Source organism: Hypanus sabinus, chromosome 10 (genome assembly GCF_030144855.1).
Source record: "Hypanus sabinus isolate sHypSab1 chromosome 10, sHypSab1.hap1, whole genome shotgun sequence".
NCBI classification, from domain to species: Eukaryota; Metazoa; Chordata; class Chondrichthyes; order Myliobatiformes; family Dasyatidae; genus Hypanus; species Hypanus sabinus.
Window position 1 is genome coordinate 147,560,225 of NC_082715.1, and position 26,658 is coordinate 147,586,882.

Below are 26,658 nucleotides of genomic sequence, written 5' to 3' on the forward strand. Positions count from 1 at the left end.
TCTAGGCCTGTATGGTACAGAATTCTCACAGGACTGACCACACCCTTGGTGGGGTCTTATCCACTCCTACAACAGTGAGGTGGCCCAAAAAAATGTCAGTCGGTTGCATTCACATTTCATATGTCCAGAATTAGCCATCAGTAGATTGCGTTAAAAATATAGGATTGAGCTGAGGAGAAATTTTTTCACCTATTGAATTCTGGATCACCGAAAGTGATGGAGGCCAAATTTCTGTATTTGAGGGGGGAAGATTATTGTTTTTGGACACTAACAAGTAGAGAATGATAGAGATAGATCAGCCAGGATCATACTAAATGTGCTTCATTTGCTATTTTCAATGCCCTGAATATAAGCCTGGCTCTTAGGCTTGCTCAGCTGAATACTGTGTCCTTGATTTTCAATGCAGCGTGAAAAATATGCTGTATACTTTGCCACTTTTTCTTGATAGTTAAACAAAAAATAGCCAGGTAATAAAGGTAACTTTGCATAAATTGCTTTATTATGAGATTAATACTGCATACATAAAAAGCAGTTCAGGAGAAACCCCAACCACAATAAGGCAAAGAAACATTTTGGTTTCAAACTGATAGCTTAGTAAGTTATATACTGTTTTAGCCTTGTCAAAGATTGATGTTTTAGTCGTCAACACAAAATGTCACTTCCTGTTGGTTTTGTGCAGCTTTGATAAGATAAACAACCTACTGGAGTCCTTGCTAGAGGCCCACATCAGGCTACTGAAATTAGCTTACTGAAGACAGGATGCAGATGCCATAAATTAACATCATCCAGGAGGTTGCACTGAGGTTTAATACACACCTGATTTTTCTTACAAATTAACATTAACCACAAGACAAGATTTGGCAGGAGAAAAAACCTGTCTATGATAAATCTGCCTATAATACCATGAAATAACCTGGCAATTTGAGCTTTTTTTCCCCTCCATTATTTTCTGCCACCTAATGTGATGCACTCAATCCAGTTTACAGTCAATAATAATTACCTTATACTAACAGGATGCAACAGAGCAAAACCTTTACCACTGGCAGCTATGTCTGTGCTATTTTACAGCCTAGCTTTAAATTCCATTATCAGATAAACTATCACTGGCGTATTCATGAAACAAAAACTGGCAGGAGAGTTTGATCTTGAGGAGGATGATAATAGGACACTACAGGGCTGTCTTACTCAAGCTGGGTATGGGAGTGCTAATGGCTGCCTATTGTGAAAAATGTTGCCGTTTTTATTTTGTTTTACACAAGGTAAAAGTGCATCTTGGCATGATTTTTTTTTTGCAAGCCTACTTTGGGAGCTTTTGTCCTTGAGCCTGCCATCAGCAATTACTAATTTATATAGTGGTTATGGCAATAGAAGCATTTAGTTGGACATTAGACCCATATTCATTATTAGAATTTAAAATGTATAGCTCCCTACAGAGACATTGAATGTGATAGGACAGATGGATAATTGTCCATCCTGTCTCAAGACTTATATAGTTACACTTCACTGTCCTAAATACTTTCGACTAGTGATATCAGGGTGTGTTCTTTCTTGTAATTTCACCCTTATTCATTATTACCTGAAAGTGTTCTTCAAGCAAGGGCTTGTTGCTATCCTGTGCATGTCAAACTCAGAGGCTGTGCTGGCAAGCTTGAAATTTGGAATATAGCATTCAATTTAAGGGAAAGTGGAGTCTTATCCAATACTGCAGGAGTGAGGTGGCCCAAAAATACTGAGTCAGGGATGTCAGCCAACTTCACATCACCTTTCATAGGTTCAGAATTAACCACACAAAGTATGAAATAAATGTTATATTTTAAAACTTAGAATTGGAAAATTATGTGTAGTGAGCTAGAAGTTGTGAGACAATTTTTTCATGAGGCTTCACCTGTTCACTTGTAAACATTTTTTGAGATACAGAGGTCATGTGGCATAAAATGTAAAATACACAGTTGTGGGACTATATAAGTTTGTACAGAACCTCAAAGAATACTTGAGTCAGATACTGTGAGCATAAATGTTCTGATTATCTCCAAACCATTCTGGATAAAGCATTGAGTTTAATGAGCATCCCTGCCAAAGAATTATTCACCCTAGCACTTAGAAGTGTGTTAACCTCAGGGTGTAATACAGCAACTCCCAGACTACCTCAATTAAACTTCCTTCAGTTCCAGAGTAGTGATAATTTAACACATTGAGTACCACAAAATATTTGGCTGGAGAGTGAAGAAAGCAATTCTCATGATTATACACAAAACGAAATCCAGGGCTCTAGCAATAACTGCACAAAACCACATCAGGCATCACTTAAATACATACGTGCATATCAAGCAGTGTGAATAAATAATATACTCAGCTTATAGTTTTACGCAATAATGTAAATAAATGTGCAAGTAATGGTAAAATGAAACAAGAATATATAGGCACCAGCTCTGTCGCTCCAAATAACAGTGCAAAAAAAAATTATAGGTTTAATAAGTGATCCTCACAAAAATAAGGATGCACCAATACTGATTGCAAAAGTTAGTAGTGAATTGAGAATAATGACCTTCTCTCAGAGAATGGGTCATCCGTAATTTGACTGACTGACATTAGGTATAATATTAAACAACGATGTTTTTTTTCTTTAATACAAAATTTCTATGACAATGTATCTGATGGATAAATGAATTGATACAATGCCACTTGATACAAGTACAGAAACAACTTCTTCACGGAGTCTTTTGTTTATTAGATCAAGAGGACAGCACACAAAAACCGTCCATAGTTAAAAGAGAATAGAGGCATCCAGGGCCTGCTGTACTTGAAATGTAATGGTGGCCTGCTCTGGCTATTATACATAGGTTGTGCACTGACTTCCACAGGATATTCTCAGATACACAGGGAGCCTTCTGGCAAAGATAACTGGATGTGCTAGAGATATATTGGAGAGAAAAGACTTTACAGGTCATTTAAGCATTTTTATTCAACCCGTACAGTTTTCTGTTAATTGCCCAATATAATGGCCTGTATATAAACCAACAAGTCTCAGAACATGCAAAATCAATACCAGTGAGATCCATTCTTTCTTAATACACAAGAAACTAAGTCACCAGACTTCAAACCAGCCCTGCCATTCAATTCTCTGATCAATTCCTTGATCTTTCAAACAGTTCTACCCTAAGCACTTCCCATGATTCTGTGTCCACCACCATCTGGGGGACAAAACTCCAAAGGTTCATTGCTCTTTAAGAGAAGCAGTTTCCGTGCACCTCAGCCTTATATTCATATCTGTGACTTGCCCAATTGTGAAACCATTTGAAGGATTTCAACCCAAAACACTGACAAATCCTTTCCTCTCACAGATGCTGCTTGACCCACTGAATTCCTCCAGCAGATTGTTGCTCAATTTCTACTGTTAAGCCCCCTTCGGACCATGTTTGAATAGAATTGCCCCTTGTTCTTCTGCAGCGATTAATACACTAATTCTTAAACTCTAATAAAGGTTAAACTGCTGTTTGCTTCAAAACTACGTAAGACCCACCAGCTAACGTTGTGATTCGTGTACTAGACCACCTAGATGTCTATGACCTTCACTTGAATTCTCCCTTCTTTTCACAACGTGCCTTTTGATTGCTCTGACCAAAGCGCATGACCTCACATTAATGTGCAGTTACTGGGTTTTTGCCCAGTCTTTCAATCTATATCCCACTGCAGAATCATAATGTCCTCAGCACAGCAATCCCTTCCACCTACTTTTGTATTGTCTGCAAATTTGGAAACAAGTTTGTTTTCATTTTCTCCGTCAGCAAGCAACTGAGGGCCAAAAATCAATCTTTGGGATAATTCAATAGTTACAAACCTCCATCTAGAAAAGGACCCAGTCATTGCAACTCTCTCCTCTATCATTCTCCTTTTCAGAATGCGGGGCCAATATTCAAATCAGTATGAGTCAGGATTCATGTTAGAGTGAGGAGAAATGGTGCTCAGAAGGGCACAGAGATTACTTTCTGGTTTTCTACATTCTCCCCTCCTCCCAACATAGAAAATTAAAGATAATAATATAAGAAAAATTTAAAAGTATTTGCAGGCAGTTAATGAGAAAAACAGATTGATGTATTGATAACCTTAATTTATATAATAACAAGGCAAAAAATGTAAGAGCACAAGACATAGGAGCAGAGTTGGACCATCTGCTTTGCAGTTCCATCATGGCTGATTCATTTTCCCTCCCAACTCCATTCTCCTGTCTTTTCCCTGTAACATTTGACACCCTTACTAATCAAGGCCATCTTAACCTCTGCTTTAAATATATCCAATGACTTAGCTTCCACAGCCGTCCTTGGCAATGAATACCACAGACTAAAAATCAGATATGGACTGTTGAAAAGTAGCACTCAATGTCGGAATTAGCTACAAAGGGCCAAGTTAAATATAAGATTTCAAAATCTTTCTCAACACTCCAGCAAGAAAACAAGTTCAAGCAAGAACTTTCAGGGTTAAAAGACAAAGGGCTAAGATCTATAGTTATATGGAAGATAAGAATACAAATTTATATTGCCAAGCTCTGTGTAAGAGGCCTTTCTCCATCTAAGGGGCAATGTAATAGACTGCTTTTTGCAAAAATCATTTTAACCAATGCTACTGATTGAAAATAAATTACCTTGGTAAACTTGGACTGATAAAGAGGTCATGGTAACAGAAATTAACAAAGAGAAATGACAAAGGAACCACTGCAGTGACACAGCAGGCCTGAGAAGCTGAATGGCCTTCTCCTGCTCCTATCTCTATATTAGAAAAAAGTGGCTAGAATGCCAGAATATCAAAGACCTGCAGTGTCCCTGGTTCATGCCCAGTCAAGTTTACCTTAACCTAGACTATAGGGTGCTATACTAGAGATGAGGGTAGAGGAAGAATAAATCATTAGAGGTTGCCCTCATCAGTGCCAAGGGATCAAGAGAGAGAATTGTTGAGGATGCAGCAGTAGCTCCCAAAAGAAAGTGGTGCATAGGACAGTGTTGGGGGTACTAGCATCCCTACAATTTTTTTTAAAAGAATAATTAATGACTTATAGTCAAAAGGGTTCTTGTGGAATCCTGATTGAATTGCAGCCTATGCTATTAGTTTTACAGTTTCAAAATAAAACTTTATCATTCAGTTTTCTGGGAGTGCATTTGGGTTCTTTGCATATTGATTTTTAATATTTTATTAAATAAACAAACTTGAGGGTACAGGTCCTTTTGAGGTTAATGAGAATTACTTATTATTTTATACAAATTCAGTCAGTGGTTGTAGAATTTTACACAAGTAAATTCTTCAAAATGCACAGCATCCAAGACTTACTTAATCCAGTTATTAGTAAACTATGGAGAAAATCCTAATATTTCTACACATATCAATTCCAGTCGCTAACTTTATTCATAACCACAATACATTCATCTGTTCATATTCTTTGATATAAGCAATAGACTGAACACTCAAAATTAAGTATCAAATGAAATGCTTAAGTAAGGTTATTTGAAGATTTTCCCCTCTCCTGACAAATGGCAAAGTAATACTGCACAGCAAATATCATTACTATAAATGTTGAGACATGTATAAGGCACTGAACAATTAGCCAGCAATGTATCCATGGAACAGTAGAAATTATTACATGGCTTGTACTGCACACACAGACCGAAATAAGGCACTAGATTGTCAAACGTATTTTTTGCTAGAAGAATCTCAGTACATAAAGGTGCTTAAGAACACGTATTTGAGAAACAAATAATCTAGAAAAAATTATAATCTTGTGAGCTTGCAATTTTACCTCAGGGAATCTTGTCAGCATCATAAAATTGGGACCAGCTGGACTTAGCCCAAGAATAAAACTCAATTGATCTTTCTAGTAATCACTGATGTTCATTTAGGCCAGTAAAAGTAGAATAAAATGTTTTATATTGCATACTGGCATTAATAAATTCTTTATTACAAAAATAATCTCACAATATCCCCTATGTTAGTCAAGCAAACTTTACGGTAATGCTATGTGCATTCATTGATTTCTGCACAAAATACCTCCATCTCAAAATGTTCAAGCAGATGAAACTCATGAAACAGCTTGAACCAGAAGAGGTTGCAAAACAGGTATGGTGCAAACAGCATAGTGTTGTTAATTTGGAGGAAGTCAAAAGTGACATTTCAACTCCTGGGCATAGCTCATGTGAAATCAGAAGAAATATAGCCATGGAATATGATATCATCCATTCCAATTAACCAGGATTAAGTATTCCAGTTAAATATTCACCAGTGCAACACAATTTGGCACAAATCCATTGAGATGGCATCTGATTCTAGAACCTGCATCTTCAAACTGGGATTTAAGGAAATGCACAACATCGTAACAGACTTCGATATGCTATTCTATACTTCCTACTGAAGTGTCTTGCACCCTCAGTTACTGACTTTTGACACATTTTATTAAAGATATTACAGGAGATTTCAGATTCAAATGGATTGTTAAAAATGATGTAGGCATAGCTCTGCCAAGATGTAAAGGCATTTTAACACCAATCCCGTTATCCCTCTAATTCTTTGGTGCCACTAAGTAAAATATATTCCCTGAATGTAACACTATTAACTTGTTCCATGTAGACAACAGTTAGCAAGCCACATCCTTTGTCTGGTTATCTTTATCCTCACTTGATTGCGGTGGAGTTGCTTCAGAGCTTCCTTTGGCTTCAGAGCATTTGCTGTCCAGGCTAGCATTCTCATTGCCGGCCTGCGATTGGCTGTCTTTTAGAATGATCTGTGGATCTCGCAGAAAGACCAGCACCACAGTGATGTTGTCACTAGATCCACCTTCTTTGGCAGCTGTGACCAGTGTCTCTGCAACAGAGCTGCCATCACCTGCATTCTTTTGTAAGTGCTCTTGTACAAGGTGCACAACCTTAGAAGGTTCAACTCCATCAAAAAAACCATCACAGGCTAGAATGATGTAGTCTTCCCTGCCATCCAGTTCAAACATGCTGCAGTCTGCATCCCCCGAAATGTAAGGCTTTTGGTCAATGTCCCCTGGAAAATTCAAAATATCAAATAGTGGGCAAGAGAATAGATCACACAATTACTGCACAATGTCTGCACTGTCTTTTGGAACCATGATTTATATGACCCACAAATCTGAAGTTTTCATCTTCTTAACACCAAAGCTCATTAATGTATGTGACGCAGAATGGTTGGGTGTAGGGCACAACACAAAAAGCAGCATTGTTTATAAATTGATAAGATAGAAACTTAATTATTTTATTCAGGGGTACAGCACAGAATAGGCCCAACTGGATCTTCAAACTACACCACCTCAGCAACCCCCACAAACCTGATCAACCCTAATCTAATCATGAACAATTTACAATGACCAATCAACCTACCCAGTAGATCTTTGGACTGTGGGAGGAAACCAGAGCACCTGGAGAAAACCCATGCATTTCATGGGGAGAATGTACACACTTGCTAACAGAATGGCACCAGAACAGAACTTCAATAGGTCCGAGCTGTAATAACATTGTGCTAACCGCTACAGTACCATGGAATGGGAAGCAAAAATCCCAACATGGCCTTCATAAAGTCTTAAACAAAATTTTAAAAACATTCCAGTGAAAGTCCTGCAAAAAGATTACACTCCCTTACAAGCTACCCACCCATTTGATCCATGTAATAAAGTTTGCAGGTTCAATGTTGGCCTCAGACATTTAGAGACCAAGCAAGTTATCCTTGATCCTAATGGACTGATAGATGACAATCACCACGTCTCTTTCATTCAGTACCCATCGTACTTACTAGGTTACAATAAATATACCAATACCCCCATATATTAAAAAAATTCTTTCTTGCGCTCACCCTTCCTGTCTCTTACTTTTCTTCAGTTGTACAATCCTCTCAAAATTTCTGCATTCTTCCAGTTTCAGCCTTTTATGCATCTCTAATCATATTAGCTCTTCCACAGGCAGCTGTTAAGACTGAGCTCTGGAATTCCCTTGCTAAATTTCTCTGCAACTGTACCCTTGTTCCATCAAGACTTTAATATACTACTACTACTTTAATATAGTAGCTGCTCAATACGATCAATATGCGTTAAATAATGCAGCTTGGGATATCTTGCTACAGAAAAAGAGCGATATATATGCCAGCTACATTTGTAATACAGTTGGAAAACCATGAAGATAGATGTTTATTAACTTGTGTTGTGAAGTGGTATATCTCTCAGCAATCTCAGTATGATTAAAAATCTAATACCTTCAAGGGGATAATGTACTTTTCATGAAATACGCCCTCACCTTAAAAGTGGATTTTAAAAATCATGCAATAATTTGGTGCAAAACTTCAACAGGAAGCTGCTGTCCACCCCTCTCTGTTTGATTGTACAGCTCTACCTAGTCCAGTGATTCCTCTATTTTAACCAGGTTAGTGACTGTCGATGACCTTTAAGTTAGTGCAAGCAAACAATGGTCAGACAGTAGTTTCCACCATATATATAAAATAAAAAGAGGATTCTACAGCAACTTGCTAACACATGCAGTAGGTACTAGACCCTGTACCAGCAGGGTGCAACCCTGAACCCTATATCTCAGCACTGAGAGGCCATAATGCTCACCCCAGACTGCCCACTGCCTGCTGTCACAGGATGCCTCTCCAAGTTGAGAAACTGCCAGTGGAGAGCAGGGATTCACACCCAGTTCCCAGCAGGTTAAACGATACTTTAACAAAAAAAATGTATGGCGGGGGGGGGGGGAGAGAGAGGAATAATACATCTGTGAGTGTGTGTGTTCAAACTGAAGGATTAATTGTGCCTTAACAAAAAAAGTCATCTATGAGTTGAGCACTTGTGTTTGAAATATTAATCAAAGCCTCTGACGATTCTTGTAAAATGATTTTTTGTTTAAAGAGAAGACAAGGGACAAAATTTTAATAGTGTTAGGTTTGTTACAGTTGGTGCATCTCATACACTGGTCTAAGATAGCCAGCCACTAGATGTAGCACATTCCTATTCATAAGAAAATCAGAAACTCACCAATTGCTCGAGAGACTGCAAGCGTTCCGTTTACACGCCAACATCCTAGAAAGATCACACATCCACCAAGCTCTTCAATCCTTTGTTTTTCATCCTGAAGTAGAAAATTCAATCCAATAATGTTTTAAAGCTAATTGAAACAAAATACCGCTGTGAAAATCTACCAAAACAATTTACCAGCAATGCATGTTCTTTTGTAGAACAAGATAACCAGCTAAAAAGAAAACAACCCGAACATTATTCAGAACATTGAGATTCTGCAGCAAATCAGACTTGCCGCAATATAAAGGATTTAACTTTAAGAATGGGGGAAAGAAAACTGGTTGGATTAACTCTGACCATCCTCCCTCAATTGATGAATTCCTGTTTAACAATGATTGAAAGCAGCAGATTAGCAACAGCACAGGGTAATGTTCTTGTCAATTAAGAGTCTAACCACTTAAACTTGATGTTCAATACCTGTTGCTATATTCCACATCATTAACATTCATGGGGTTAGCTGATGACCAGAGACCATTAGCTAGAGGGGTCAGCAACCTTTACCACTGAAAGAGCCACTTGGACCCGTTTCCCACAGAAAAGAAAACACTGGGAGCCGCAAAACCCGTTTGACATTTAAAATGAAATAACACTGCATACAACGTTTTGTTTTGCCTTTATGCTATGTATAAACAAACTATAATGTGTTGCATTTATGAAATTGATGAACTCCTGCAGAGAAAACGAAATTACATTTCTGCATGCAACAAAAACATTTTGACCTCCGAAAAAAAGACGCTGGGTTGAAGGTTACTTTTAAGTAAAATACTCAATGTCTATTTGAGTCCTTCTTGTATTTATGAAAAACGCCAAACTTAAATTTGCCGCCAGCAGCAAACCAAAAATAACGTCAGCCAGCTGTCAACCTGAAAAATAAAAGGACTATTTCACTGAACAATGAAAACATATGAATATACGCAAAATAATAGGCAATTAAAATATTTATCATCCTTGTTCAGGTTGACTCACACCTGACAATGCAGTCGTATTCAGTAGGGATGGATCGATGCTTAGGGGAGTGACCGGGAAGGATAATGTGTTTTTTTCCTCTCTGAACTCACAGAAGCGTTTCCCAAACGATGTTTGCATTGCGATGATTGCAGAATGTAAATACTCCGAATTTATCAAGTCGTGACCTTGTTTGAACTCTCTCAAATTGGGGAAGTGAGACAATGTGCCTTTCTGTAAATCTCTGGCAAGCACTGTCAACTTGCGCTCGAATGCCAAAACATCCTCCAACATGTGCAGGGCTGTACGTCCTTACCCCTGAAGAGCTGTGTTCAGGTGCGCTGTCATGTCTACCATGAAGTGTAGCTTTTCCAGCCACTCTGGCTGTTCCAGCTCAGGAAAGGTGAGCCCTTTGCTGCCCAGGAAAGTTTTCACTTCTTCCAGACACGCGACAAAGCGTTTCAGCACCTCCCCTCTGGACAGCCAGCGATAAAAACACGTTGTAGCGGTGTGCTACACGCAGTCAGTAAACTGCAGTCAAAGATAGCTTTATTCGAACTAAACAGCCTTGCTTTTAAGCCTCCCTCAACCCGCCCCCCATGGGCGCGGATGCTGCAAAAGACACGTACTAACAAACCCCCGTAGGCTATCTCCCTTAGCCTGAACGCTGGCTAATTGTGAGCCGGTTCGGATGTGTCAGGAAATGGGTCGCCACAACGTCTTATTTAGATTGTACAAGATCACCATAATCTTCAAATTTAGATTTACATTTCAAAAACTAACAAACCAACATAAAATACATTTTAATTAAATACTGACCATGTAGCGGTGTGCTACACGCAGCGCTAAAATTACGACACGGAGTCGGTAACTGCAGTCGAAGGAAAAAACTTTATTCGAAATCTTCAGCCTCACTTTTAAGCCTCCCTCAACCTGCCCCCATGGCGCAGAGGCTCCAAAGCTCTGTGCTCGCAAACCCCCGTAGGCTATCTAATTGTGAGTCGGTTCGGATGTGCCAGGAAAAGGGTCGCCACAACCAATTATTTCTCAAAGCAACAGGGAGCCGCAGCACAGACGTAAAAGAGCCACATGTGGCTCCGGAGCCGCGGGTTGCCGACCCCCGAGCTAGACCAACCACGTGGCCAGTAGGTGAGTAGCAAGTCAGGGGTTCATCTGCTTCTATAAGCAACAAGGCAAGAGTATGATTGCGTACTCCCTTCTTCTCTGGATGACTCCAAAAACAAATCAAGGCTTAACAACATTCAGGGCATCTATAAAACTTTTGTGTTATGAATAGCCAGGAAGGTTGCCTTGGAAGGTTGCAATAAAGAACAGATAGAAAGTTGGTCAGACTTCTACTACACTCCCCAAAGCTATGACATCTGGCATCAAAAGCAGGCTCCCATCCACGAGCTCCACTCCAAATTATGTACCATGCAGACCTAGAAATATATCATTGTTCCTTCACCATTGAACCCAAATCCTGAGCACAGTAACCAAATGCATAACAGTAGTACTTTCACAGATCTATAGATCTGTGAAACTTCTATAGATGTGTGGTGGAGAATATATCAACTGGTTACATCATGGCTTGGTATGGAAACACCAATGACCTTGAACTTAAAATCCTACAAAGTAGTTGATACAGCACAGTCCATTACAGCTCTCCCACCACTGAGTACACAAACTGCTGTTGCAGGAAAGCAGCATCTGTCATCAAGGACCCCCATCGCTCAGGCCATGCGCTCTTCTTGCTGCAGCCATCAGGAAGGTGGTACAGGAGCCTCAGAATCCACACCACCAGGTTCAGGAACAGTTATTACCCCTCAGCCTTTAGGGTCTTAAACCAGAAGGGAAAACTTCACTTGCCTGCCCCATCAGTGAACTGTTCTCACAAGCTATGGACTCACTTTCAACTACTCTTCATCTCATATTCTTGATATTTATTGCTTTTTCCCTCTTTTGTATTTGCAAAGCCTGTTGTCTTTTGCACATTGGTTGTTTATCCATCCTTTTGGGTGCAATCTTTCATGGATTCTATTGTATATGCCCACAAGAAAACAGATCTCAGGGTTGTAAGTGGTGACATTCATGCACTTTGACAGACACTGCAGAGGTTCAAGGTGGCAGCTCTCCACAAGTTCTCACAGGCAATCATCACTGACCTTGCCAGCAATTAAGAACTTGGTGACAATGGCTTGGCACTTCAATAAAAAAAATTTAAAACACTTATCTGTGACCTTAACACAGAACCACAGGATTCTGCAAGTGAAAAATCACTGATGAATACTAAAGTATTTTGTAGAACTTGTGCATATAAACAGTTAGCCGAAGCTTCCATGTTGCTGGTAATGAATGTGTGTTATCATCCATGGTCTCATCTACATAATTGTTAAGCCAGAAATCGTTCAGCTGCACTTGGCCTCTTACCTTTATAAAATACCTACCTCTTTTTCAGGTTTGTGTGGGTCCATAAGGGTCACAACTTGGCCCTGCCGCACCATCATCACCTGTGAATCACCGAGCCAAGCCACATGTAGTTTATTGCCAGCAATTAAGGCTGTCACTCCAGTGGTACCACTTCGCAGTTTCTGCAACAGATAATAATTTAAAGACATCTATGCCAGTCACATGCCTCAATTCTTGCTGAACTACTGTCAACAAAATCTGTTCTCTATTTTAGATCAAAGATGCTTCATCATAGTGCTCTAAATGTTTAACTGCTTCTCATTCCATATATGATATCTGATCTCCAGTCATTTTTGTTTTGATTCTGATTTCAACATCTGGTTTTTCAGTTTTAGACTCATTTTTACTCAATCCAGAACAAAATCGCAGGAAATAGCTTAAAACACACTTGTCCTCTCATTTTTCCTGTTTTGAAGAAGAGTTCTTGACCCATGTTGTCAGCTGTATCAGTGATACTGCATGACCGCCAAGCAGTGCTGATATTTTGTGGTTCTGGTTTTCCAGTATTTGCCATTTTTTCTCCCATTATCATCCGTCCCAGGAATTGAAGAATCAAATAAATGGACTGAGTATTTCCTGCATTCATTTTTATTATCTAATGGAGTACTGTTAATTGATTATCACAATACTGTAAAAGCAAATATTTTCAATACATTAACCGCACATCTAATTTCCTCAGAACAAACTTCTGATTATTCTTGTGCATCTTATGCTTATAGCAATAAAATTGCAAATCTGAACAAATACGGCATCTCTAAATGACACTGAATATGCTCCATTTAATTAATGTTTGCTGTAATAGCTCTGTGGTCATTACGTATAAATTGGCTCCAGGCTTTATACAGCAGTGAAATCACCAACTTAAATCTACGTTGCAAACCATCTGAAAATGGCTCACATTGACATAAGTAGTCAATTGTTTGTCAGGTCAGGTAAAAATGGGACATCATTTCAATCAAAATTGAGGTGCCTATCATTTTCCATCTTCGTGCTGTTACTATAATGAGCACAAATTACATTATGAAAGAAATTCTCTGAGAAATGCTGGTGATGGACCAGATGCCAATGTGACCTCCGAACTATTCTCAGCCTTACTGCAGTTACCTTTCTCTTGGCTCTCTGAAGAAACATCTCATCAGTCTGCTTGAAGGCTCTCCTCAATGCTTCAGCTGGCTGTGCAGAAAACTCTTCCCGATGAGCAAGAATAACATGAAGGTGTGTTGCAGCATAGACAGCTGCATCTACTCCACCGTGACCATCAAATACAGCAAAGTATGCCCTCTCTTTCCCATCCTGGAGTAGAAAACAACAGCACATCTCTTTTCTGTATTTTGTATTTTCACTGTTGGTACAGAGCAAGACTGTCTTACAATCATTCCTCTTTAAATTAAGGGGGGGGGGGGGGGAAGAACAAGCCACGAAAACAAGGTTTTAAAAAATGTGTATGATGTGTTTAATCAATTTGTTTTATACAGGTTCAGAACACTGCAAAGAGAACCATTCAGTGTATTTTCAATAACCATTGTCCCCATTTCTTTTTTTTAAAAAAGCAAACTACATGAATTTAAATAGTTTGGCAGACTAATTCTAGAAGATGTAATTCTGAATTACAATATCACTTTATTAATACTATATTCCTCAATTCCATTAATACTGTCAGTCATGAGTAGCTAGTACCAGGGTACAGGGAGCAGTGACCTCTACTGCCATTTACTACAGTATTACAAGCTAATTTCAAGCCATAACCAAATAATCTTTAAAAGATAATGTGAGGAATTTGTAAAAACAAAATTGTAGAGATGCAACTCCTGTTCGAAGTAAATCAAGTCAGATTAATTTCAGATTTCCTATTTTCATTAGCGGCAGTTTAGTTCACTTGATAAAAACATTAACACAGCAGGAGAACTCCATAACAAGTAAAAATAAGAACATAGAAAACCAACAGCACAATACAGGCCCTTTGGCTCAGAAAGTGGTGCTGAACATGTCCCTACCATAGAAATTACTAGGCTTACCTATAGCCCTCTATTTTACTAAGCTCCATGTACCTATCCAAAAGTCTCTTAAAAGACCCTATCATATCCACCTCCACCACCGTTGCCGTCAGCCCATTCCACGCACTCATCATTCTCTGCGTAAAAAACTTACCCCTGACATCTGCTCTGTACCTACTCCCCGGCACCTTAAACCTGTGTCCTCCTGTGGCAACCATTTCAGCCCTGGGAAAAAACCTCTGACACGATCAATGCCTCTCATCATCTTGTACACCTCTATCAAGTCACCTCTCATCCTCCTTCACTCCAAGGAGAAAAGGCCTAGTTCACTCAACCTATTCTCATAAGGCATGCTCCCCAATCCAGGCAACATCCTTGTAAATCTCCTCTGCACCCTTTCTATGGTTTCCACATCCTTCCTGTAGTGAGGTGACCAGAACTGAGCACAGCACTCCAAATGGGGTCTGACCAGGGTCCTATAGAGCTGCAACATTACCTCTTGGCTCCTAAATTCAATTCCACGATTGATAAGGCCAATATACCATATGCTTTCTTAACCAGAGTCAACCTGCGCAACTGCTCTGAACGTCTTATGGACTCAGACCCCAAGATCCCTCTGATCCTCCACACTGCCAAGAATCTTACCATTAATACTATACTCTCCATCATATTTGACCTACCAAAATGAACCACTTCACACTTATCTGGGTTGAACTCCATCTGCCACTTCTCAGCTCAATTTTACATCCTATCAATGTCCTGCTGTAACCTCTGACAGCCCTCCTCCACACTATCCACAACACCTCCAACGTGTGTCATCAGCAAACTTACTAACCCATCCCTCCACTTCTTCATCCAGGTCATTTATAAAAATCAGGAAGAGTGAGGATCCCAGAACAGATCCCTGAGGCACACCATGCAGAATATGACCCCTCTACAACCACTCTTTGTCTTCTGTAGACAAGCCAGTTCTGGATCCACAAAGCAATGTCCCCTTGGATCCCATGCATCCTTACTTTCTCAAATAAGCCTTGCATGGGGTACCTTATTAAATGCCTTGCTAAAATCCATATACACTACATCTATTGCTCTTCCTTCATCAGACAGAACTTTAAAAAAAAAGATGGTTTTGTAGAGCAGCAGCAAATTCACAGTAGTGACAGCAATCTAACATGACCACAGTAGCAGTTATATTTTCCCCACTCTTCCCCTTTCTGCTTTCTGCAGATACTACTCCCTTCCACCAACGCCTAGCATTCCCCCCCCCCCCCCGGCTCTCCATAACTGTAGGGGGTGTAGCACTTCTCCTTCACCTCCTCCTTCATCAGTTTAGGAAATGAAATAGCCCTTCCAAGCTGAGCAGAGATTCACCTGTAATTCCTCAAACCTGATCTTCATTTAATGATTACAAATCATTCTCTGCAGTGGAGAAATCAAGTGTAGACTAGGCAACCATTACCGCTCTCTTGTGGTTCCAGTAACATGTCATTTTAACTCTTTCCCCTCCCAAACTGATTTGTCCTCAGCCTCCTCTGTTGCTATGGCAAGGCAAGAATCAGCCCCTCATTCTTCTAAATGAGCCTAGTGCAGCCAACATTTCTACATGAGAGACAACGCCCATCAACGCATCTCTTTAAATAACGTAACAGTACTGTACACGATACACCAGGTAAGGTTCCACCATTGCCCATTAACTAACACAATTTGCCTAGCAATAAACAATCACTTTCCTAATTATTCATCAGCCCAGTCTTCATGTACCAGGATATCCGCTGTGTGACAGAATCTCCATTCTCTCTTCTGGCATCATTTAAAGAGGCTCTTATGCAGTTATGTACAATTTTATTTTGGGACAGGCCAGATTTACAACCTGAGGGTTGCATTTTATTTTACCTTTAGGTAACCATATACATTGTTTTTAAATCAGGTTTATTATACAGATGCAAAAGCCTTGCTCCTTTGGTAACTACATGTCAGATCCATGTCTATCAGTGACAGACATGCTCAACATAACTGAGTCCAGAGTTAACATCAACCTGCATCTGAACATGGGTACAGAGAAAAGGAACTTGTCATTAAATAGTCCTTGGGCCTCGATCCTGGGGTGGACTGATAGTCAGCTAAAAAATGGGGGTAAACTGCTATGTGCAGACAGCATGGATTATGAGTGTGGACTGAAAGGACCCATCCTGTGAGTCAAATGTTTTACACTATGGCTCTGCTCTATAGATTCAGTGATAATATATTTCAAATACTAGATTGATTGTCAATACTAGATTGAGTCAGAATTGCACAGCATAGAAATGGGGCCTTTGGCCAAACTTGTCCATGGCGATTGTGAAGCCCATATCTGGTCATTTCATTTGCCCACTTCCTTCCTATCTATTTATCTGTGCAAATGTCCTCTGTAGAGCCATACAGCGCTAAAATAGAGCCTTCAGCCCCACTTGGCCATGTTGGGTGGGGGAAGGGATACAGGTGAGATTTAGACACTGTAATCATACATGCCCCTATTACTTGCTATTATGCAACATTAGTCTCCCAAACTACAGCATAATTGTACAAATAAATTCATTTAGTGTTTAGATATATCTGTAGCTAGGTGTATACACCTGAAAGCCATGCACCAGCATCATCCAAGTCTAATTAGACCAGCAGAGTTCACTGACACACATGTAATGTAATGTAACAACTTAGGAAAGGTTTTACTAACATAATGGTCTTTCTGGAGAAGCAGTGTTTGGGTTATGGTTAGAGATAATGGGTGCTTTGGAATGTGAGCCATCCAATGAAGGGAGTGTGTTTTGGTGTGTGCCTGACACCAGGGTGAGCTGGGTTTTTTGTTTGGCAGAAGATGAAGGGAGAAGACAACGGAGAGAAGAGGTTGTACGACTCGACCGGAGCAGGACCATTATTCGACGAAGCCCTGGGAGATTGAAGATGGATCAGCGAAGGGGAAACCGTGAGCTCCAACTTGTGGACATTAGACTGTTCAATTAAAATGAGCCCCTTTCTTTTTTTTCGCTTTTTCTTTACTAACCTTTTAGACAAATTGAGAATTATAAAACTAAATTGTTTAATTGTATGCAGTGTACTGTCTGTTATTTCGTGGTACTTATTTGTAACAAGGTAGCAAATCCTGCAGCATCCACACAAACATGGGGACATGGGGTAGGCTTGCACCTCAAGTTCACAGAAGGTTGCCTTCCCTAGACTTACACAGCCGACAGAACCAGAGTGTTTCAATTGTGGGGGCTTGTCTGGGATTGATTTTGCTGGATGCTGTATGATTGCCCTGAGTATTGATCAAGTGGGTTGTGGTTTAAGTCTGTGCTAAACTACTGTCCGGTAAAGTGATTACGGTACATGGTTATGGATGCTGCCGGGGTGAGCGGTAGTGCGAATCCTTGGGGAATGTGTGCGTGTTGAGTTGGGTAGGCATTCATATCCCTGATGAATTGTTAATTAGAATTTTAAGTACTTGTTAAAGCTGTAGGAAAAGTTATGATTGGGGGGGGCAGAGGTTTGATAAAGCGGCGGGCAAGAACTTTGTTTTCGTTCAGACAAGCGCTGACATAACGGCAGTGGAACTGCCTGGTACTACTGGGGCTCCAAAAGAGGAGGGGCAGGGGCCGTGGACTATCTATACTTTCCAGGAGAAGATTGTATCAAGTCGAGTCTCCCGTAGCTGGGGGCAGAGACTTCTAACACAGGGTGCTCTCATTTCTGCGGAGTGAGGGGAAGGAGTTGTCTGATTTGGAATGTCTAATATCCAGCAAGGAGTGAGAATTCTGAGGTGGTAGCAGCCTTTACCTCCCTGGTAAAAAAATGGAAAAATGTCCAGGTTCAAAGTCCCAGCTAACATAGGCTCCACCTGTTCTCAGGAACGAAGCCCACCCCTAAAGGGGAAGAGGAGTACGAGACTTGGGTGGAGCAGACCTCTCAATTGTTAGTTGAGTATTAGTGCTCTAATGATATAAAACGACAGCGATTGGTTGAAAGTTTGAGATGGTGGGCTGCTGACATAGTGAGAGCTGTAAAGGCACAGAACCCCCTTGCCACTTCTACAGCCTAAATGAAAGCACTAGAGAAGGTGTTTGGTGTGACAGGAAGCCCAATGGAGCACACGATGGGGTTTCAAAACATGTGCCAGGAGGAGAGGGTACTAGTGAGGCTGGACTGCAGAAGCCCTCAGTTGTACAGGCGAACAGGATGGCAGTGATTGTAAGGAACACTATGAACAGGGAGGTCACCTTCAAGTGGGGGGGGGGGGGTGCCCTGACGAGCCTCTTCCCGGTGACTGTAATGTTCAGTATTCCTGTGAGACAGGCTGGGGAGAAACTATCTGCAAGAGGGGGAAAGTTGACCGCTGAGTCATTCAACTTTGGGGACTCCTTGGTACCTGAAGGGGAGGTTGTTAGAAAAGATGTTGAAACGAGGTGTCTTTTCTACTGACGAGTTTGATGTGGGTTGTTCCAAGAGCACTCGTCACACTATCTGGGTGACCAAGGACATTTTTGCAAGAGACAGGGTGGGAAGAGGAATAGTCCAGGTAGCTGTGAGAGTCTGTAGGCTTACAGTAGATATCAGTAGATAAGCCTTCTCCAGAGCATGCGTGCTCATTGACTTCATTAACTTTGCCTCCAACTTTCATCCTGCCCTCAAATTTACCTGGTCCATTTCCGACACCTCCCTCCCCTTTCTTGATCTTTCTGTCTCCATCTCTGGAGGATGGCTTATTTACTGATATCTACTATAAGCCTACAGACAAAAATGCTATCCCCTTCTCACAATTCCTCCATCTCGACCACATCTGCTCTCAGGATGAGGCTCTTCATTCCAGGACAAAGGAGATGTATTCCTTTTTTAAACAAAGGGGCTTCCCTTCTTCCACCATCAACTCTGCTCTCAAACGCATCTCTCCCATTTCCCGCACATCTGCCCTCCACCCCATTCGGGGATAGGGTTCTCCTTGTCCTCACCTACCACTGCACCAGCCTCCAGGTCCAATGTATAATTCTCTGCAACTTCCACCAACTCCAACGGGATCCCATTACCAAGCACATCTTTCCCTCCCCCCTCCACTTTCTGCTTTCCGCAGGGATTGCTCCCTATGCGACTCCCTTGTCCACTCGTCCCCCCCATCCCTTCCCACCGATCTCCCTCCTGGCACTTATCCTTGTAAGTGGAACAAGTGCTACACCTGCCCTTACACTTCCTCCCTTACCACTATTCAGGGCCACAGACAGTCCTTCCAGGTGAGGCGACACTTCACCTGTGAGTCAGCTGGTGTGGTATACAGCGTCCGGTGCTCCCAGTGTGGCCTTTTATATATTGGTGAGACTCGACGCAGACTGGGAGACTGTTTCGCTGAACACCTACGCTCTGTCCGCCAGAGAAAGCAGGATCTCCCAGTGGCCACATTCTACGTCCCATTCCCATTCTGATATGTCTATCCATGGCCTCCTCAACTGTCAAGATGAATCCACACTCAGGTTGGAGGAACAACACCTTATATACCGGCTGGGTAGCCTCCAACCTGATGGCATGAACACTGACTTCTCTAACTTCCGTTGATGCCCCTCCTCCCCTTCTTACCCCATCCCTGACATATTTAGTTGTGTTTTTTTCTCTCTCTCTCTGCCCATCACCCTGCCTGTTCTCCATCTCCCTCTGGTCCTCCCCCACCTCCCCCTTTCTTTCTCCCGGCCTCCTGTCCCATGATCCTTTCCCTTCTCCAGTTCTGTATCACTTTTGCCAATCACCTTTCCAACTCTTAGCTTCATCCCATTGGCAGGCACCGCATGCGCAGGCCGCTCTTCTCCGGTCAGAGGGAGCAGCCGCACGCGGTACCCTCCCGCTTTCTTCTCTCTCTTTCTCCGGGCTCGCCTCGTGCGGCACGAGGGGGGGCGCCCCCGGCTAGGGCACCCTACCCGTCCGCGCGCAGCGTGCGCTCGGGAGTTTGGAGACTGTTGGGGCAGGCAACAGTCTTCTCCTATCATTTCGCATTTCCCCCTCCCCCCACTACTTTTAAATCTCTTAGTATCTCTCCTTTCAGTTAGTCCTGACAAAGGGTCTCGGCCCGAAACGTCGACAGAGCTTCTCCCTATAGATGCTGCCTGGCCTGCTGTGTTCCACCAGCACTTTGTGTGTGTGGTATGATCAAAAGGTTAGGTTTTTCCAACTCATGCTGGGAGACTGAGTCTTCAAGGAATTTGGGGCTACATGGGAAGCACAAGTTGGCTGACTTGGCTGACAAGTTGGCTATGCACTGTGTAGTGGAGACTCAGATGCCAAACATACCAGTTTTCCAGGTGAGACCAGAGGGTGGGTACGGGTTGACACAAAGCCCGACCTGGAGCCTACACCTAGTAAGAGGACTCTGCGGCAATGAGGAGTGATTGAAGGACCAACAGCGGGAGAGATTAGAACAGCCCCTGCGTACGAATGGGATACAGACTCAGAGGATGAGGAAATAGGGGTGTGGTATATGCTGCCTTTTGCTAACTCTCTACTGAATGAGGAAGAGATTCCCAACCCCTTCTCACACTGAGTCAGGTGAAATCGGGGGGGGGGGGGGAGTCTATCTTTGGTTAGACTGGGTTTCAGCAGGACCATGAAAGGGATGAAGTGAGGCTCAGCCAAGTGGCAGAAGGTCTGAGTTGCAGGAGGGCATGAGTGCTAGACCAGGGGAAGGCCTCACCAAGTATCCTAGGGAGTGTCTGAACCTGAAGTAGATGATGGGGTAAAGAATCAGGAGACCTATGTAGCACAGGGGGAACAGATTGTGGCACTTAGCACGTTGGTGAGCTATGTCACTGTCATTTACATCTTGGTTGGACTTTGTGCTTTGTATGAAGGGGTGACAAATTACCTCAATGTCATGAGGACATCATTAATTTTGGTGGGGGTGAGTGCAACACCCTGGAACAAGTTTCACTGCTAACATAATGGTCTTTCTGTAGAAGCAGTGTTTGGGTTAGAGATAATGGGTGCTTTGGTATATGAACCGTCCAATGAAGGGAGTGCGTTTTTGTGTTGTGTGCCTGACACACCAGGTGAACTGGGTTTTTTTTAAAATTTGGTGGGAGATAGAAATCGGATCTGCGAAGGGGAAACCTTCAACTTGTGCACATTAAACTGTTTCATTAAAATGGGTCCTTTTCTTGTTTTTGCTTTTTCTTTACTAACCCTTTAGTCAAATTAAGAATTATAAAGCTAAATTGTGTAATTGTATCTGTTATTTCATGGTACTTATTTGTAACAGGGTAACAAATCCCACAGCATCCACACAAACAGGGGATTTCAGGTTGGGCTCACACCTCAATCTCATGTTTGGTGGGGCCGGAAATTGTCTTCCCTAGACTTACACAGCTGACAGAACCAGAGTGTTTCAGTAATAAAAGCAATAACTGCGTTTTAAGAAACAATACACATAATTTTCTTTTTCTGAGCCGTCAAATGAAAGGGCAAGCAGGAAAGCTATCCAAAATATCCAAATACCCAACTCTTGGCCACTTCCAATGCTGCACCTCTGAAATGGTGGAAGAAGAAGAGAGCACTGACATTTTGATCCCCTGATCCCTTCTCCCTACATGCCTGTGATCTTACACCCCTCATCAGTCCACCGATTACCTCAGGCTCCTATCTCACCACATCCCATTCCCCTCTTTATACTGGCCATCTCTGATGCAGGGCTTTGACCCAAAACATTGACAATTAATTTCCTCCCATAGATTCTGCTCAACCTGTTGTGTTCCTCTAGAGGACTATTTGTCATTTCAGATATTTTTAGAGATGCAGGAGCGTGCTAACATCCTATATACAAGGTATAGACATAATACATCACTAAACTAACAACTTTGGCTATTATAATCTGTAATGGTTTTATGGTGTGACCATGTACCCACTGGTATGGGATAGAAATTAAACTAAACTATGCACAACTAAACCATGCAGAACTGTTTCTGCATTGCAACAATGACTACAGTTTAAGCACTTTTATTGGCTGTAATGCAGGTTAGTACATATCAGGGTTATGAAAATCACTCTATTCAAGTCAATAGTTTGTTCGCGCACCTCTTAAAATTTAGATACTTATAGCCTATTAATTTAGGTTGTATGAATTCATTTCTGGGGCCAAAGCACAACGATGTTTCTTTTTACAAAAAGAAAAAAAACTTACCTCAATACCAAACAGAGCATTAAACTCAGGCAATGTAACATGCCTGTCCTCCATCTTTCGCCGTGTGTTACGAATCGCATGACTGGAAACTTTTAGGTATCGCTTTGGTAGTTGTAGCAATTGTGGTTCTTTTATCCAATCATAGCATACCTCCAGCAATCTGTTAAATACTGTTCGAGCCACTAGTTCTCCATCCAGCACTAAAAGAATGAGAAAAAACGAAGTTAGATGGATCTATCAATAAGCATAACAAACAAAGTGCAATGAAATTCAACAATGTTAACTTTGCTACAAGGATTAGAGGATGTTCAACTTGGTAAGGGATCTGAAAATACAACACGACTTAAAACAAAATACTTTCTTCCTGATAAGTACATAGCATTTTCTATACATGTTGATGATGACTACTTAAAAAACACATTGATCAACCATAGCAAGATAAAAGAAAAGCAAGTCAACAGAAAATCCTCTCAATTTCAAAAAACAAAATGTAATTCAGATTTAACTGATGCAATAATTTGCATATAAGTTATTACAGCTCATTTTCCAGAGTGACATGACAAATGAATATGATTTTCATGTCTTTAAACCAATTCTCATATTTAGATAGATTCATAAATACAATTATTATTGGAAACATCTTTATTATCCTAGAGGTATCCAAGATGGCGGCGCGACGCAGCTTGCAGCGGCCACTCCAAAGCTGATTATCTGTTATTTGTGAAGCAGGGTGCCGTGCGCAATCATAATCGGATGAAAAACAGACATGGGAGCACAGAGGAATATCTGAAAATCTCCAGGAAGACCTTCGTTGCTGCTGCTGTGAGGTCCAGGTCTCTGCTGGGAAGAATAGGCCCCCAGTCCTCGGGGTCACATTGCCGATGGCCGTTGGTGAGGCCGTCGTAATACGCTTGGCAGAGGATGGTGCTTGGAGAAGCTGTGCCGGAGGAGAGGGTCGGAGGCTCAGAGGTTCGACGGACTCGGAGTCCGCTGCAGTCAGGTCGCTTTCATTGTGTTCTGCGTCTGCAAGGCTGAGTCAGACGGCGCCATGGAAGTCCATAGCAGGGGTATTCCCTTCTGCCGCCGGCGTGGGATGACACTGAGGACTTGTGGAAACTGTGTGGTGGTTTCTTTCGAACTTATAGTCTTTTAACATCTTTGGACTATTTTTACTGTGCCAATGGTCTTTTTTTTAAATCAATTATGCTATTGTTTGCACTGTTGTAACTATATGTTGCAAATATGTGGTTTTGTGCAGGTCTTGTAGCTTTAGTTTTTGGTCTTGTTTGTCTGATGGGATTGGAGCTCCTTTCTGGGGTACGCGCTAAGATGGTAGCGCGATATTAATACGCAGCAGCCTCTCCAGACTCTGGAATGGGGATTGCTAAACATTATGTAGATTTTCTGGTGTAGTCTGTTTTGTCATTTGCTTTTGTGATATCATTCTGGAGGAACGTTGTCTCATTTTTTAACTGCATTGCATTTGTGGTTTTTAAATGACAATAAACTGAATCTGGATAACGCTTATATGTTAAATTGTGTACAAAAGCCTCTTCTTTACACTCTCCTTAACCAAATTGTCTGTTTGAAAGGTGGAGGATTCCATCTTCTGTAATAATAAAGGTATTTCATGAATATTGAACTTTCAGAAGCTTTGTTCATTTAATTAGTATCAATGCACAGGTAATATCTTCTAAACAAATGACAGCTCAGCAGATACTTTGGAATAAGTTTATATTTGGAAAGGTTGATGGATAATGACTTGTTGGTTGGATTTCCAGCATCTGCATATTTTCTCTTGTTTGTGATTGGACTACAACACTGCGAAGTCTCTTCCAGGGATGCCTCCCCGAAGAAGTTTAAATCTTCCCTTCAAAGGGAGGTCAGTGAAACTCTCTCTCACTGCTCCCCCTCTGACTCCTCATCTTTTCCCCCAGTCCTACTGAAAGGTCTCAGCCCGAAACACCAAATGTTCTCTCTTTTCCATGGATGCTGCCTGGCCTGCTGAGTTCCTCCAGCAATTTGTGTGTGTTGCTCGGATAATGGCTGTTCTAGTTTCCCAGTAAAACTACAGAAAATTATACTGACAATTTTGGGTGTTTATTACTTTATACTATTGTGTGGAGTAGTTATAAGAATTCTCGGCGAATTGGCTGTTTGGATTCAGAACTGGCTTATGCATAGAAGACAGAAGGCAATGGTCAAAGGGATGTATTCAAGCTGGAGGTCTGTAATTAGTGGTGTTCTACAGGGATCTGTGTGGGAACCTCCGCTGTTTGTGATATATGTATAAATGATCTGGATGAAAATGTAGGTGGGGGTATTAGTAAGTTTGCTAATGATACCAAGATTGGAGCTGTTGACAGAGTAGAAGACTGGCAAAGAATACAGCTTGATATGTTGCAGATATGGGCAAAGAAATGGCAGATGGAGTTTACTAAGATAAATGTGAGGTGTTGCACCTTGGTCAGGCAAATGCAAGGAGACAATGCACTGTTAAGGGCACTGTTAATAGTGTTGCTGAGTAGAGAGGACTTGAGGTCTCCTTGAAAGTTAAGTGCTCCTTGAAAGTGGCTACACAAGTTAAAAGGATGTTAAGAATGCTTATGGAATACTTGCTTTTATTAGTTGAATCATCGAGGTCAAAAGGTTATGTTGCAAGTTTACATAATTCTGGTTAGGCTACATCTATAGAGTATTGCTTACAGTTTTGGTCACACCATTATAGGAAAAATGTCTAGGCTTTGGAGAGGGTGCGAAGAGGTTTACTTGGGCAGAGGGCATGTGCTATCACGAGAGGCTGAACAATCTTGGGTTCCTTTCTCTGGAACAGCAGAAGGTGAAGGGCTATCTGATAAAGGTTTATATCAGAAGTATAACTAAAGTAGATAGGGAGCATCTTTTCCCCAGGGTAGAACTGTCTAATGCCAGAGAACATGCATTGTAGGTTCAAAAGGGATGTGAGTGGTATGTTTTTTTTAATTCAGAGAGTGGTGGACGCCTGGAATGCACAGTGCAGGCATGCTGGTAGAGGCAAATACATTAGAGGCTTTTAAGAAACGTTTAGCTAGGCTCATGAATATGAGGAAGATGGAGGGATATGAATGTTGTGTAATAGGAGGGACTAGCTTTTGAGGTTTTTTTGATTTGCTTTTTTGTTAGTTCGGCATGACATTTTGAGCAGAACAGCCTGATCCTGTGCTGTGCTGTTCTATGTTCTATGTCTTGAGGTCAGAGAAATGAGATTATTTAACTAAATCATCAAGTTAAGGATGGTGAATTGTGCATCAGGTCCTTTAGTGGTATACATCCGACTGAAAAGCTATATTATATATAATCAGGCAACTAACTTCAATTTTGCCATAGTTCCCGAAACTGGACACTATAGAGACCAAACGAGCATTCCACCCTTATAATACAGCATAGTCCATGATATCACTATGGTATAGAAAGAACAGTTGAGCAACTTAGAGGATAAAAAGAGTAAAGTCTACATGAAGTTTAGCAAAACATTTGATAAGGGAGGATACTGTATCAGAAAAAGTTAAGGCCATTGAATCCAAGAGCAAGTGACAATTTTAGATTGAAAAGAAAACAGGAGCTTTAGTGACTGGAAGGTTACATGCAATGGGACACAAAAGGGTTCAGTATTAAATCACTTGCTATTCATGATATCTCAGTAATTTAGACGTAATTTATAGATTCCATGATTAGGATTAGATTCTCTTCAACCACTCTGCCAATTTAGATATCCCCATTTTGAAGATGATATCAAATCTGACAGTTATTAGAAAAAAGGAAGAAACTTTTAGACTACATCATTTGATGAAAACTGGCAAATAGAATTTAATCTTAAAAAATATGGGAAAGCATTTGGGAGAGTAAACAGAGGAATGCATAGTAAATGTAGGATATTAAATTAGATACATGGAGTGCAAGCTCATAATTGGTCTCGAGACCTTCAAACAGGATGCTTGCTTTTATTGGCCAAAGCACTGGGT

At 41.2% G+C, this 26,658-nt stretch overlaps 1 protein-coding gene across 2 annotated transcripts in view; it reads right to left on the reverse strand.

Moving 5' to 3' along the window:
- Positions 1 to 482: 482 nt before the first annotated feature.
- The window catches only part of ppm1f (protein phosphatase, Mg2+/Mn2+ dependent, 1F), a 75,761-nt gene continuing 49,585 nt past the window's right edge, over positions 483 to 26,658 (reverse strand). For both annotated transcript variants that reach the window (XM_059983215.1, XM_059983217.1), the window contains 5 exons: positions 22,658 to 22,857; positions 13,583 to 13,771; positions 12,457 to 12,600; positions 9,023 to 9,116; positions 483 to 7,029 (listed from right to left, as the gene is read on the reverse strand). In XM_059983215.1, the coding sequence (XP_059839198.1) occupies positions 6,617 to 7,029; positions 9,023 to 9,116; positions 12,457 to 12,600; positions 13,583 to 13,771; positions 22,658 to 22,857 (1,040 nt within the window). In that variant the 3' untranslated portion in view covers positions 483 to 6,616. The remainder of the gene's footprint in view (positions 7,030 to 9,022; positions 9,117 to 12,456; positions 12,601 to 13,582; positions 13,772 to 22,657; positions 22,858 to 26,658) is intronic.